The 13,719-nt window shown below is 51.5% G+C and overlaps 4 protein-coding genes across 4 annotated transcripts; 1 reads left to right on the forward strand and 3 right to left on the reverse strand.

The window, feature by feature from the left end:
* Positions 1 to 736: 736 nt before the first annotated feature.
* On the reverse strand, positions 737 to 3,162 carry AYO21_07947 (hypothetical protein; the record flags this gene model as incomplete). Its single annotated transcript, XM_022657899.1, has 8 exons — positions 737 to 1,183; positions 1,341 to 1,597; positions 1,693 to 1,732; positions 1,846 to 1,876; positions 1,973 to 2,400; positions 2,450 to 2,505; positions 2,559 to 2,772; positions 2,827 to 3,162. 8 exons carry the CDS (start codon positions 3,160 to 3,162, stop codon positions 737 to 739), a joined length of 1,809 nt encoding a protein of 602 aa, XP_022509793.1.
* A 5,142-nt stretch (positions 3,163 to 8,304) lies between these two features.
* AYO21_07948 (hypothetical protein) lies at positions 8,305 to 9,450 on the forward strand (the record flags this gene model as incomplete). Its single annotated transcript, XM_022657900.1, has 1 exon — positions 8,305 to 9,450. One exon carries the CDS (start codon positions 8,305 to 8,307, stop codon positions 9,448 to 9,450), a length of 1,146 nt encoding a protein of 381 aa, XP_022509794.1.
* A 613-nt stretch (positions 9,451 to 10,063) lies between these two features.
* Positions 10,064 to 11,883, reverse strand: AYO21_07949 (hypothetical protein; the record flags this gene model as incomplete). The annotated part of the gene is made up of 5 exons (XM_022657901.1): positions 10,064 to 10,577; positions 10,636 to 10,752; positions 10,817 to 11,389; positions 11,441 to 11,655; positions 11,716 to 11,883. The coding sequence occupies 5 exons, from the start codon at positions 11,881 to 11,883 to the stop codon at positions 10,064 to 10,066; spliced, it is 1,587 nt and encodes a 528-aa protein (XP_022509795.1).
* Positions 11,884 to 12,525: 642 nt separating this feature from the next.
* Positions 12,526 to 13,714, reverse strand: AYO21_07950 (hypothetical protein; the record flags this gene model as incomplete). Its single annotated transcript, XM_022657902.1, has 6 exons — positions 12,526 to 12,754; positions 12,806 to 12,900; positions 12,963 to 13,004; positions 13,052 to 13,206; positions 13,371 to 13,590; positions 13,670 to 13,714. 6 exons carry the CDS (start codon positions 13,712 to 13,714, stop codon positions 12,526 to 12,528), a joined length of 786 nt encoding a protein of 261 aa, XP_022509796.1.
* Between the last annotated feature and the right edge of the window lie 5 nt (positions 13,715 to 13,719).

Below are 13,719 nucleotides of genomic sequence, written 5' to 3' on the forward strand. Positions count from 1 at the left end.
TGAAGCATTCACGGTCCCATATAGTGCGAGAGGGCCGCCGAGGGTCTGGACTTACAAATGCATACTTCCCGGAGTGTGCAGGCTTTTATTTACCCTTCTGAACCAGAAAGCTGTTCAGGAGAATGCTAATTGCTGATGCTCAGTATATGGTTACCGGGGCTTGCCTTTGAGAGTTGTGGGGTCTTGGCTTTTCGATAGTGCGAGCAACGAACAGGCAACTCTCGTTGGTACAGAAATGCTCTTTTCGACGCAGAGCTCTTCAAATCCGGAGACCCCGTCATTTGTCCAAAAGGGCCTTCTTCTGTTTGAGAAACACTTTATGAGAAATAGTCGGCTCAGCGGAAGTGTCAAAATCAAGACATATATATATATTAAATGTACGAGACAGTCATAACTGCCTGTGGTATGGAGGGGCATTAGGACTTGTGCATACAACATAACAATCGTAACGAGTGCGTCAAAGAGCAAGCACGCACTTGGTTTCCCCCCTCTTCCAGTGCAATGCTGCGGGGTATCCAACTTTTCCGTTGCTTTCTCCCACCTGATCCCCCGGGATTGGTCCTCCCCCTCCATCTGCCCAACTCATTAGTTCATTCACAACATATACCAATACAAACACGCTCTGGTCTTGTTTCTGTTTTCTACTCTTTTTCTCTTTTTGCTGTTGTTCTCTTGTCTCTGCTTCGCGGCGGTTGAAGCCGGCTGGAGTTTATGGGTGGCTCTGAGACGTGGTGAGTTATGCTTGGTGCTCGGCCTCTTTTTCGGCCTCCTTCTCAGCATTTGACTCGTCGCTGTTGCGGTCGGCGGCAGCAGGGGTGATTTCCGCGTCTTCAACGTGATCGCCGGTTCCGGCCTCGCGTCTGATCCTGGCCATCTCCTCTGGAGGTGGAGCGATCCACTCGCTGCTCTTCCACGGCTTCACACCGAGGATGTACATGGTATCGATCTCCTCCAGGGTCCGACCTTGGCCTTCAACGACAAAGAAGTAGACCAGGGGGATGGCGACGAGGTTGCAGCCTGCAAAGACGTAGCCGTAGAGGAAGTCGATGTCTCCGGTGATGAATGGTGTGAAGAACGCGATGAGGAAGTTCCACAGCCAGTTTGAGGCGGTCGACAGTGCCATGCTCTTAGCCCGGTATCTCGAAGGTACATTTCGCCGCACTATGAGAATGTTAGAACGTGTCTATGCCATCTTAAAAAAAAGATGCCGGGAAGAGTAGTGGTGGTGTGAATGTGCCGGGAAGTATCCCCTTCCCGCCGCACGCCATTTTCTCTAGCACCATACCACTTTTTTTCTGGCCAAAAGAACATCAGAAGCATCAGAAGAAAAAAAAACTCACAATTGTCCAGATGATAGGTCCCCATGTCACAGCAAAGCCAAAGATGAAGAACGAGGCCATCACGATCATGGCGGTGCCGCTAGATTCGGTCTTTTGGGGGTCGCTCTTGTCGAGCGAGAAGTGGCCGACATTGGCGAAAATCAGGAACATCAGGAACATCCAGGCCGATCCCCACATGAGGGACTTGCGACGGCCATAGTGCTCGACGACGTACAGGCCGTAGAAGGTCGTTCCGAAGTTGATACCGTTCAAAATCACTGATGTCCCGTCAGCACCTGCATACTTACAAATCGGGAAATCTGGGGGTCCGGGATATTTCGGCAAAGCTGGAGCAGGTCCGGGAAGGGCTTACTTTGGGTCTGCGAATGAGTGTTAGCCTCTGCTGACATGTACTGAGTCCACCACAAGAGCCGAGTGTGGCTGGTGGGAGCGAGGGGTGGGAAGAGGGAGTAAGACGGGAAAGGGCGGAAAGGGGGTGGAAGCTGAACAAAGGCTTGGCACTTACCACAAAGCTATTGTTGATACCCGTTGCTTGGCTGGTAGAGACTGTTAGATAATATTCGACAGATTTTATGATAGGAATCTTTCCCAAAAAAAACACAAGGCGGAACCGGGAGGGTGTGGGAACTCACAATATCACCGTGCCATAGTAGAAGAAGTAGTTGGCACCGGTCAACTGCTGGAACATCTGCAGCGTCATGCCGAGCACGACACGATACGCCATCTTGGGAGCGCGGAACATGTTGAACCATTCAGTGATGGGGCCGTCCTGCTTCGCTTCTGCCCGGAGCTTGGCCTCGATTTCTTCCAGCTCGACGTGGACGCTGTAGTGGTTCGGTGGGGCGCCATATACTTTTTCCATGATTCTCTTCGCTTCTTCTTTATGTCCTTTGCGGTACAGATATCGCGGGGTGTCGGGGAAGGCAAAAATGCCACCGCCGAGGATGAACGCCCAGACGAAAGCGATTCCCATGGGGATTCGCCATGATCCAGAGTTTCCCCTTTGGTGCTCGTAGGTGCCAAAGTTGATGCAGGCAGCCAAGAAGATACCGAACGTGATCTATATGGTTTGTTAGAAGAGACCAGTGGGGGTTCAAGGTATGACATACGAAGAGCTGGTATGTACTGATCAGGGCGCCACGGATGTATCGAGGAGCGGTTTCAGCTTATGAAGGGTCAGTGATTGGACTCGACGAGCATCTTGACAAAATCGCTTACCCATATACATTGGCACGAGCAATGACAATGCGCCGACACCGAGACCAGCAACCCATCGGCCCATCATAATCTGGTACCAGTGATGGTCTGAGGAGATCATGACAATGTTGCCCACGCAAAAGACGGCGCACCAGACGGTCACGCTCAGCCTTCTGCCAATGAAGTCGGCAATGGGAGCAGCAACAAGTGCTCCAATCAATGTACCGATCGACAGCTATATCACTTAGTCCCAGCCTCGTACCAAGGGGCCAAGGGGTAGTCAACTTACCATTGCGACAATCAGACCCGAACGCACGTTGCTGAAATAGAATGTCCCATCGCTGTGACGCAGACCGAATCTTTCCAGGAAGTCTGGCATGGCAAGGAAACCAGAAATCTGACCGGTATCATAGCCAAAGATGAATCCACCCATAGAGATGAGGATGCCCATCCACAGTGAGGCCCATGTTACTCGTCGCAGAGGTGAATAGTCCAGGCCAGCCAACGACTTCCTGGCCTCGGTAGCGCCGGGAGCATTTGGATTGTACTTGTCGTACTGTACCCAGTTGGTGAGGCCGAGCGACTCGCGAGTCAGCTCGGGCCTTCGAAACTTGAGGTAGCCCATGTTTCGCTTATGCTTGTTTAATCAACACTTTTATGTGAAAAGTATGGGAGATCTGCTAAAGATGGGTGGACGGTGCGGCCTTTCTTATAGACACCGCGAGGGTCCCCCAGTAAAATTCCCATCGCGGCACGTGGATGATGGGTTGTCTTCCAACGTTACTTCAGACAAAAGCGGAGGAGTGCGGATGGCCTGAGGATCGAGTATGGAGATGTGTGGTGGCACCAGTAGCATATCCAATGGTGTATCATGATGAGCGATTTCTGGAAGGGTTCTGTAAGCACAGGCCCACCTCCTCTTTCGTTGTTAGGCACGACAACAAGGCTTCAAGGTAGTTGTGCTAGACCACACACCTCCCTGACACTACCCTGCTTGTCGCTAGTGGGCGAGGTTCTGTGCTTTTGTTTACGGGCGATGCTGGACCCGAAGGTGCTCCAAGCTCTTGCCTGGCAAGCAGATATTGGGTCGTGCAACCTACAAGGAACCTCAGAGGCCCAGTATTTTCTTATGCTGGGCTCCTACGAGGCTCTTCGGAATTCCGCTCTCCGACACCATCGAGGCACTAGACACGGCGACAGCCAAGAGTCTCCCGGAAGGCCCGGACGTAGGTTATGCAACTCTTGCTTTTTGCGAGCAGCTAGCAGTTGATCACTTGACCGATGACGAGATGCTACCACAGATCGGAGGCGGTTTCAAACAATGCCTGGACTCCATGTAATCGAATCTCGTGTTTGCCCCGTGGGGGACAAGGCCTCGGCAAAGACCAACTGGCCATGTAAGCTGATCACGCTGAGCAAGCAAGGAGGGGAATGGACTACGGCACGCGCGAGGAATCAGAGAGCGCAGAAACCCACAAATTAGGCAGTTGCTCGCATGTTGACAGAGACTGGGTATTTCCACAACGCAAGTTGCCAGGGTTGAGGTATACGATGTATTGTGTAGGTTGGATGCACCAAGATCGACAGGAGGCTGCAATGAAGCCTCGTGAGAAAATGCTTAGATTTGTCGGATCCCGGAGGGCGCGGTGGCGCATTTGGATCACTAGAACCACCAAAATCTGAGGGAAAATGATGTCGGCGGCGTAAACAAGCATCCACCGCGCCGCCTCGGCCATTTCATCTAGAGCTTAGCCAGAATCAGGTGATTATCAAAAAGCCCATCTTCGGCGAATGGCCAATTTGCAATTGCCGAGATGGAGTCAGCCACTTGGCTGGCCCCTTTCAACCAACGCCTCTTCTTCTTTTGAGCCATTAGGCCCAGCGTTGCAGAGTTGTGAAACCCCCCATCCCAGGCCTGCCTTGTGAAGGCCTGATCCAAAGCTGCTTAGCCTGTTTCAGTATGGCTTGTGCACAAGACATCGAACCATAATTTTTCTGATGCTTGTCACACATTTGTCGGCGTCAGTAATGCGTCATTAAGCCTGCCTGCTTGGTACACAGTAATCACCATATCTAGTTATAGTACATAGTAGTGGTACTTGTACGACACCAAAGCCTCTGCATGCTACCCTCCCGAGTCATTGCAACAACATTCGCACCACGCGAGCAGCAACTTTTTGCTGGAGCATCATCTGATTTTCATTCAACTGGGATATGTCATCACGTTTGACCGTTTGGCCGTTTGGCCCGACAGCCAAAGGCATTGTCAAGAGGGGAGATGGTGGATCCTGCCTCCTGTCAGCCCACCATTAGCAATGAAGGATGTAACGTCGATTGAGGTGGAGATATGCATTTGTGCCTGGCCACTTGCCGTCCAACCAATAATTGTGGCGCCAACAAACAGTCGTGCTTGTGGATTTCACATCTGGCCAGGCACGTCAGGATACGAACTCTGTGTACCGCTTTCGCAGGCCGCAAACCATATGAAAGACCCGAGCTCGGTATCCGACAATCATTGACCGCTTCCGGGGTCATGCTGACTAGGTGACTTGTGTTCTTGTAACCCTACACCCCCGCCGTTATTGAAAAGTCCCGAGAGTATCGGGTCCCTCAAACAAACACAAAATACTGGATTTCAATATATTTGGTTCCATGGGAGGATATCGTTGTAAGTTTCTAGGACCGAGCGATGCTGACGCGTTGCACCAAATAATCTCTGTTGCATCGTTTGTCTATTCAATCCAGGGACGTCGTCACTTGAAAAGCTGGCCATTGCTGCTTTGCGGCGTTTGAACAGCGACGCCATGGGACTACTTTGTGAAAAACACATGCAGATTCTGGTGGACGCGAAGAAAGGTTTGCGCATGGGTGTGATTTGCTCCCTAGAGGAGGCGCAATTCTCGATTGACAAAGGTACAAAGTGCTAAGCACCAAGTCTGTGGCGCAGTATACCTACTACTGACACGTGCCCTTCTACGGAAAACCTTGGGACTTGAGGGTGATTGGAGAACGCGAGGCTTGCGAGGACTCTGAACGCGTCAGTGCCCGGCATCTTTCTGGCCGAGACAGATATATCGTGCGTGATGTGTCAGCGGTGGAAGGAGACCACGCGCGAGAGGGTTCTCTGGAATATGTGAATAGGACATGGATATCGGCATATGAATGAAAAGCGAGAGGTTGTATTCCTTTACATTGCCATTGGCTAGTGGCCGGCCAGTCATCGTCAAATTTACTCTTCTCTTTGCTCGACAACCTCCTCCCTGTTAAAGATTCAATGGATTTATCTTGGAAGTATGGCCGAGTCAGTACCTGTATACCCTCCCATACCTCCCTGTTGCACAACACGTGGCATGAAATTTGTCTCCCGCCTTGGCACACCTAGAGCGCTTGTACCTTATCAGTAATATTGCATGCAGATAAATAGGAGCTACCAGAAGAAAAGAGCAGGGTTTTGCTAGAATTGATGTCAACAAATACGAGAGGCGTGTGCTAACCACCGCTCTTCCGAAGAAGACTGAGACTTTGCGAGCCGCAGAGCATGAGATCAAGGCATTGCGCCGCGTGGTAGAGCAATGGTATAAGGGATCAGGCGAAGATTGAGGGCAACAATTCGCACGGAGTATGGTGACAGTCATGAGAATACTGGGGTCATTGGTCACCTACAAGACACTTTGCTAAAGTGACTAGCTACCGAGTACTTATGGATTGGCTAATTAGATCTAAAATTTAGCTAAACCAAATTGAGAAGGCATATAAGAGGTAAAGATACTTTCACTTCTGTATCTAAAATTGACACTTCTGCGACCTCAGATACAATAGAATAAAAGACCTAACTCATAGTCTCATGTTTTCATGAATGAGGCATCAATAGCAGATACCCACTCATGATAGATATGATCAGCTAGGCTTACCGAGCGCTCCCGGCGCCTGCCCAAGCATTTGGTCTCCTTCTGACTTTGGTGACCATTCGCCGATGAGATCCGTTTGTCCTGAAGCACCTTATCTTATTCTTCAATTTCACTAATACATTAAGATCTTCTGCAGCTCGGTACCATCGTCTGCCATTCTTCCCCGATCTGAACCGCTGCACGCTTCACATTCACCCCAAGCGACTCTTCGATTCGGAAATGTTCAAATTGAAGAAAGAAAACCGCGAAGACTGATGGCAGTTATTTACATGCAAATCGACGGTCACTCATCGAGTGTGCTGGCAAAACACACAGGAAAGCTGAAGGAGAACAGCCACATGGCATCAGATGCCCCCTGGCTTTTCCCAACGATCGACTCCGAAAACACTCTGTACCTTGAGGAACGTCAGCGTCGCCTTCAACGACAACAAAGAACAACTGGAACATTGAAAGTTGCCTTTTGTCTTGTTGACAATACTGAGGCACAAAGTCAGACGCGACCACAAAGCCAGTGTGAAAGCCGGCCCTGAGACGATTTCTCTTACTTGCACGCCTTTGTCTCGCAACAATAGAAATTTTGAGGGAAGTCGGAGAGTCTCTTTGTTCGAGAACAAGGCAGCTATCGAGAGCAGGGCGACCGCAGGGGTAGATAAGCCCATGTTCCCGCCGTTCCAGACGACTTGCATCAACAACACAACTCTGAATTTTCGAACATCGGCCTCAAACAAAGACAAAACCATGTGTCCAAACATCTCTTTCATGCGAATGTTGTGGAGAATCATTCTGATCCTGGTGGCTATCGAGGCTCACACGCGTGTCATCCCTCAATTGGCAGAGATTATTGTCCCGTTCGCGGCATTGAGCTTGCTGTTCGACCCGATTTTGATCTTCGTATGGGTCCCACTGTTTACCATTCCGTACATTTTGGGCTGGATAGTTTTTCTGTGGCTCTGGTAAGTTGCACGACTTAAAGTGTATCGCCTGCTGGAACCCACGTTTCAGGGAGGTAAGTATGATCTCGAGTGCGCTGCTGAACCGAGTCATAAATGCAATTTGATTTCCCTTGACCCAGAATCTATTTTTTCTTGCTCTCTCTTGTGTCAAGTTCGCATAGTCTGCCCGTATGAAAGAGCAAAATCAAAGACTCTCGCGCCATACTTACTGTTTTGTGATTGTAGCGGCGCAAGAGGTCTTGGTTGCCTAACTAAATATAACGAGGGGACATCACCGCTATATATCGTAATCTCACCGGAACGAATGAAGCTTAGTGCGTAACACAGCTTTCCAGCTAAAGCCACAGCTGGGTGACGGCCTGGTGGAGATTCGCTTACACAGCCATCTTCAGGTTCTGACATTATCCCCAGAATGGTTACATTCCGCGGCGTGCAAATCACTTGTACACAAGCGGCCAAGTGGCTAATATCCTATACTACGACCAGTTCGGATGCATAAGGCGAGCCTAAGGCTTCGGCCCTACATCTGGAAGATTGCGGACGCTTCAGCTGTCACATTTCTCGCCAACCTCGCAGCATCCTTCCACATCGTCGCTCATTTCTCGAGGAGTTGAAGTGATTATCAGAGCGCCCCTAACCCAGACCTGGGCGATGTACGCTTCATAATTCCTTTTACAGCTACGATTACGGATGCAGTCCAATCTCGTTTGAGCCGCGGCTGAGAAGCTGCCGATACTGGGCAAATGCATTTTCTGTCATGTATAATATGGCAGCGTATAGTATGGGTCGGGGACATATATATATAAGGCTGCCAGAGCAGGTCTTCATCTTCCAATCCCTCATCTGCACTTCTCACATTCACTCGCTCATCACATCAAAGAGAAGTATCAACGTCGAAAAGAAAAGATGATTTACTCTACCATTGCTGGGCTTTTGCTCACGCTCACGTCGGTCGCCACCGCATCAGCATTGCCTCAAGCCAACACCTTGGAGTCCAGACAGGCGGCTTCCGTCTCGACGATTACCTTCTCGGAGCCGATCCTAGCACCGCACGTTATATCAACCTTCCCCAACGGCACCTGGGTCGAGAACCTCGTTCCCCGCTCCGAGGACGGCAATTTTGTGGCCACCCTTCTTTCAGCACCAGAGGTATACCTCCTGTCGTCTACAAACGCCTTCCCGCCACTCCTCCTTGCCCAGTTCCCTGCACACACCGGTGTTCTCGGTGTCGTAGAGCTGGGCCACGACATCTTTTACGCCGTAGTCGGCAACTTCTCCCTGAAAACGTTCACGTCCACGCCCGGGAGCTATGGCATCTTCAAGATCGACCTGAACGGCCACAGCGCTGGTGCCCGCACGGCTGGTCACGGAAAGCTTTCGAAGCAACTGGCCAAGGGCGTCAAGGTCGCAAAGGTCGCGGATCTACCCAACGCGGGTCTCCCGAATGGACTGACCGTGCTGAATCCCAACACGGGCATCCTCTTGGTCGCCGACTCGGCCAAGGGCCTCGTCTGGTCCGTCAACGTCTTCACGGGACACACCGCCATTGCGGTCAACGACCCGTCCATGGCGCCCAACGCGACCCTCTCGGGCGGACTGGCCCTGGGCATCAACGCCGTCAGCTTCTCCAACGGCTATCTCTACTACGACAACTCCAACTCGGTCACCTTCAACCGCATCCCCGTCAACTCCACCACCGGCCACGCCACGGGCCCCGCAGAAGTTCTCGCTGACCAAGAGTTTGCCAACATCTTCCCCGACGACTTCACGCTCGATTTCGCCGGCGGTCTCTGGTTTGCGTGCGAGTACGGCCACATTGCCTACCTCTCGGGCGTGGGCGCCGGCACATTCCAGCCCGACATAGTGGCCGTGGCTGGAAACACGACCGGTCCTGTCGGCTTGACGTCTGCCAAGTTCGGCACGAGCGCCGAGGACCTCAAGAGGGGATCGTTGTACGTCGCCACGAACGGTGGTCCGTTCACCTATGGCGGCGCGCACCCGGCACAGGGTCAGCTGGTGAGGTACGACACGGCCTTGCTCGGCTTCTACTAAATATTATGAGACTGTTGGTGGCAGGAAGAAGGTCGAAGACTCATGGGTGCGTGAGAGGTGACCGGTGACTGGAGCTTTGCATGCAGCATAGTTTGGGGGGTGGTGGGTGTAGGGTGTAAGGACAACCTTGGATAGATCGAGATTCAACCGTTTTGCGAGCTGGAACTTTTGGAGGCTGATGTATGTAAGACAGATGCAGAAATAGCTCGCCGCAACGATAATATCAATGTGCCCTATTTATATGCCCTCTCTGTTTGACAATATCTCTCAATACCTCTCGATTTGCATTGGAAGAACCTGAATTAGAGAAAGGAAAGACGGTGAATGCAGCAGCGCAAGAGGCTCTTTATTAACACATCTCCCACTCTCGTCTAATTGGCCCATAGGTTCTTAAGGGCCAGGTAGTATGGTTTAACACGGCTCTTGGTCGATCCTACTAGCTGGGGAATATTAATATTGCTTAATCAATTTCTGCTTATTGCTATTTGAGATTCAGAGGATCGTTGGTCTATTGTACCTTACAGTAGCTTCCACAACAGCCGTAGGGCTCCCACTCTAGAGATTCATCGACGTTACAAGAGTCATCCACCGGGATCCTGAGTGGTCACGTTCATCAGGAAGAACCTGGAAAACGGAGAGGTCCTCCTTTGATCCTGAGTCTCTCGCCGAAGAAGACCAGTGGCAGGAGGATGAGGCAAGCAAGGATGATGACGGCGGCCTGTGTCCCAAAAGCAGCGCCGTACCCGACTTTGGCGCCCCACGGGAGCTGGAAGTAGGGGACGGCAAAACCACAGCCGGTTCTGAAGAGATTCAGCCAAGCCGAGACCTCGCCGGAGCCGTTGGGATAACAGTCCAGCGCGTACGCAGTGATAGCCACGCTGGCCAGCATGGCCCCAAAGATGTAGATGCCCCAACCAAAGGCAATTCCAGTCCAGTGCAGTCGATACTGTAGCGTCTGACCAACGAGCACAAGCCCTGGAATCATAAATAACCCTGCGACGAAGTTCATTGGTAGACGACCTTCAGGCTTGAAGATACCGCGGTGCTTGTGGGTGTATCTGGCTGCAAGCCAGTCGTTGCACCAGTGACCAGCCAATTCACCCAGTGTGATACCAATGGAAGGCGCGCTGTTGGCAGGTCAGCGGTTCTATCGCCTTTTCACAGCGAGGAAGGAGCATGACGTACAAATAGATGAAGCCAACTGCGTCAGTGTTGAATCCGTAGCCTCCTTGCTCCGGAGGAGTTGCCAAAAGAACAGCAGAGCAGATATTGATGCCGACAGCCCACATGAATGTTAGACCGCTGGATAAACATGTCAGTCCGGAATGCCACCAGGGCTGCAGAATGGGTGATCTCGATAACTTACTAGTAGACAATGATGGGCAGAACGATGGGCTTCACAACAACAAGCGTCATCCTGCTACATGCCGGCAACACGTCAATGAAGTAACCTTTGTGGTGCTTGATCTGCCACCACCCAAGTAGTCGAGAAAGACGACTGCCCCGTGGTGGTTGCTCCTCCCGCGGAATATCACGTCGGTACCATGACTCATCCGTAAAAGCGAGGATCAGGATGCAGCAGAAGACGTTGAATCCGAAAGATAGCCAGAATGGATTGCGCCAACCGTTGGTGTAGGCCACGACAAAGCTTCCGCACATCGGTCCGATATAAGGGGAAATGAAATAGAGCGAGATCCAAATGCCGATCTTCCTAGCGTGCTCGTGGAAGAAGAACATGTCCTTGATGTAGCACAAGACCGTCACGTTGCAGGTGGTGATAAAGAGACCCTGGATTCCGCGCAGGGCGTAGAAGGTGGCGAAGTCATCGGTGAGGGCCAAACCGAGTGTCAGGAGGGTCGCAATCAAGGTGGTCCAAAAGAGAACGGGCGCTCGACCCCAGAAGTAGCACGGAGGAATCACCAGAAGGCCACCGATACCGCTAGAAGACTAGTTATAGTGGTATCTGACATGCAGTATGGAGATGCCTTACCTCAAAGCCACACACAAACTGTTCGTATAGTTCATTTTGTCGGGAGTAACGCCCCAGTATTCGGCCTGTCTGACGACAGCAGGGACACCAACAGTGATACCGAAATCACTGGAGAAGGTGCAGATAGATGCAGCCACGAGGAAGGCGTGCTTCTTGAACCATGACCAGTTGAGCGGATCATTGGGGTCGTCGCTCGGCTGAGGTATCAGAACCGTCTGCGCACCAGAATTCATAAGCTTGTGCGTCCGTGTGACTGAGATGTTCTCAAAACTTACGTGTCCGTCGGCGGCCAATTTCAAGCCATTGGCTGCTGGATCGCCATCTGTGTTATCGACATAGAGCAAAACGGCCTCAGCGCCCTGGTGGGTGATATCTTGAGGGTCGACGGCCTTGCCCGCTGGAACATCCGTCACCACGGTCTCATTTTCTTCGACATGGCCCATTTTCTCCACAGAACGAGGGTTTGCTGGTGCTTCCATGATACTTGGGCAGCTTCCGCGTCGTTGGGCGCTGCTCCTTCTGTGGTATCCAGAAGGGAGTAACCTCTTCAAGACCAGAGACACCAAACGTTTGAAATGACTGAAGAGAGTCCGACACCGCGGCTGATTACATGTTTGCCGGTCGAATATATACCTCCACAAGGCCGTTCTCTGAGTTGGGAGGCACCCTTGCACAATGCAGGGGCAAGACGAGAGGTCCCCACGGGGAAGCCAAGAGGCCGGAGAACCTCGAGCCATGTAAGCCATGGAACCGATGTTTGCAAACGCTTGCGAATCTGGCCAAGAGGCCGCTCCAATTTAGTCTCCGGTTATCAGTGACTGGACATGTCAAACCCCAACGTTTTTAGAGTTCTCGTGCTCGGTCTTTGTAGCGGCCAGGTTCTAGGCTCGACAAATCCATATGAACATTGCCGATTCAAATATCAAGTGACTCCTAGACGCTTCGGTGTTTGTCCCTAAGTAGGCACGGGATGGACAGAGCATTCAAGTGACGGATCAGAGTATGTGGTTCCTGAAGCAGGGAACTATGCTAGATCGAGGAATCCAAAACCACAGTAACGGACCAGCCCACGCAGCTACACAATCTCAGTTACGTCGTCTGACTATATCCTCAAGCTGGGAAGATTCCCCGTGAACTTGTACGAAATATGGGTCGTATACAGTGCAGGTGCGCTTGGAAGTCTCTCCGTCTGCGTAGCCCGGTCGTGGGAGCACAAAATGTTTGTCCCTCGAACACTCGATCAGTTCTCCATTCAAACTGCGATCGTGCAGGCACTTCATGTACGCCGCAGCAATAGTCTCCTTCGGGGTCAACCTATACGCTCCCCGTCAGCCACCGAAGGAGCAAGAAAGGGCAGAGACTGACCCATCGGCACCAAAGGTGTCACGCATCTCTTGGGAAATGAACTGGCTTGGTACGATCCCCGGCAGCACAGCGTTAATCGTTATGTTTTCCTTCTGCTATAGATGTTAGAGACAGCATTGCTCGACACACGCTAGTGGGTGACTGGGTTTGAACAAACCAGCTTTAGGACAGGGGCCGTTGAAATCACAAATGCGTTCATCTATTGAAGAGGTGAGCAAGGCGCGGGCCAGGGCAGGACTGACTCACGGCAGACTTGGCTCCACAATATTCCGGGAAAGTAGCAATTGGATGATATCCCACCATGCTTGAAGTGCAGACGATGAAACCTCCCGGGGTCGGGTTCTGTCGCATGAAGTGGATTGAAAGCTGAGTTCCATAGATCAAAGCATGGTAGCAAACCGCTGTGCAGGCGAGGTCAGGCTTGGGGGGAATGCTTCGATTCAGTCAAATATGTATATTGTTAGTCGTGGTGCTCCTTTAGGGGGAGACTTTGGTAATGGGCTTCCGGCGTACCTAGTTTTTCCACGGTGGCTGTAGATGTAGACCGAGCTTCTATCGATTATACCAGCATTGGAGCAGAATGCATTGATCTGTCCAAACTGTGCAAACACCTGTGCAAAGGTCTCTGCCAGCGCATCGTAGTTGGAAACGTCGCATTTGCGATAGGAGAAGGATTTTCCAAACTCTTCGGCGATCTTTGGATCACAAGAGTCGGCCACGTCGACGCCGACAACAGTCCATCCGTCTTGTAGGAGGTATGTCGTCAATACCGCCCCGATGCCAGACTATTCCGAGGTCAGAGAAGATTTCAAAGGTTCTCCCCTTCATTCTTTTCAACTTTGGGGAACAGGTAGTTGGACTAACAATCGCACCGGTAACTATGACAACTTTCTGAGTGGACGTCGCCATCGTTG

The sequence above is a fragment of the Fonsecaea monophora genome, assembly GCF_001642475.1.
Source record: "Fonsecaea monophora strain CBS 269.37 chromosome Unknown Scaff65, whole genome shotgun sequence".
Taxonomy (NCBI): Eukaryota; Fungi; Ascomycota; class Eurotiomycetes; order Chaetothyriales; family Herpotrichiellaceae; genus Fonsecaea; species Fonsecaea monophora.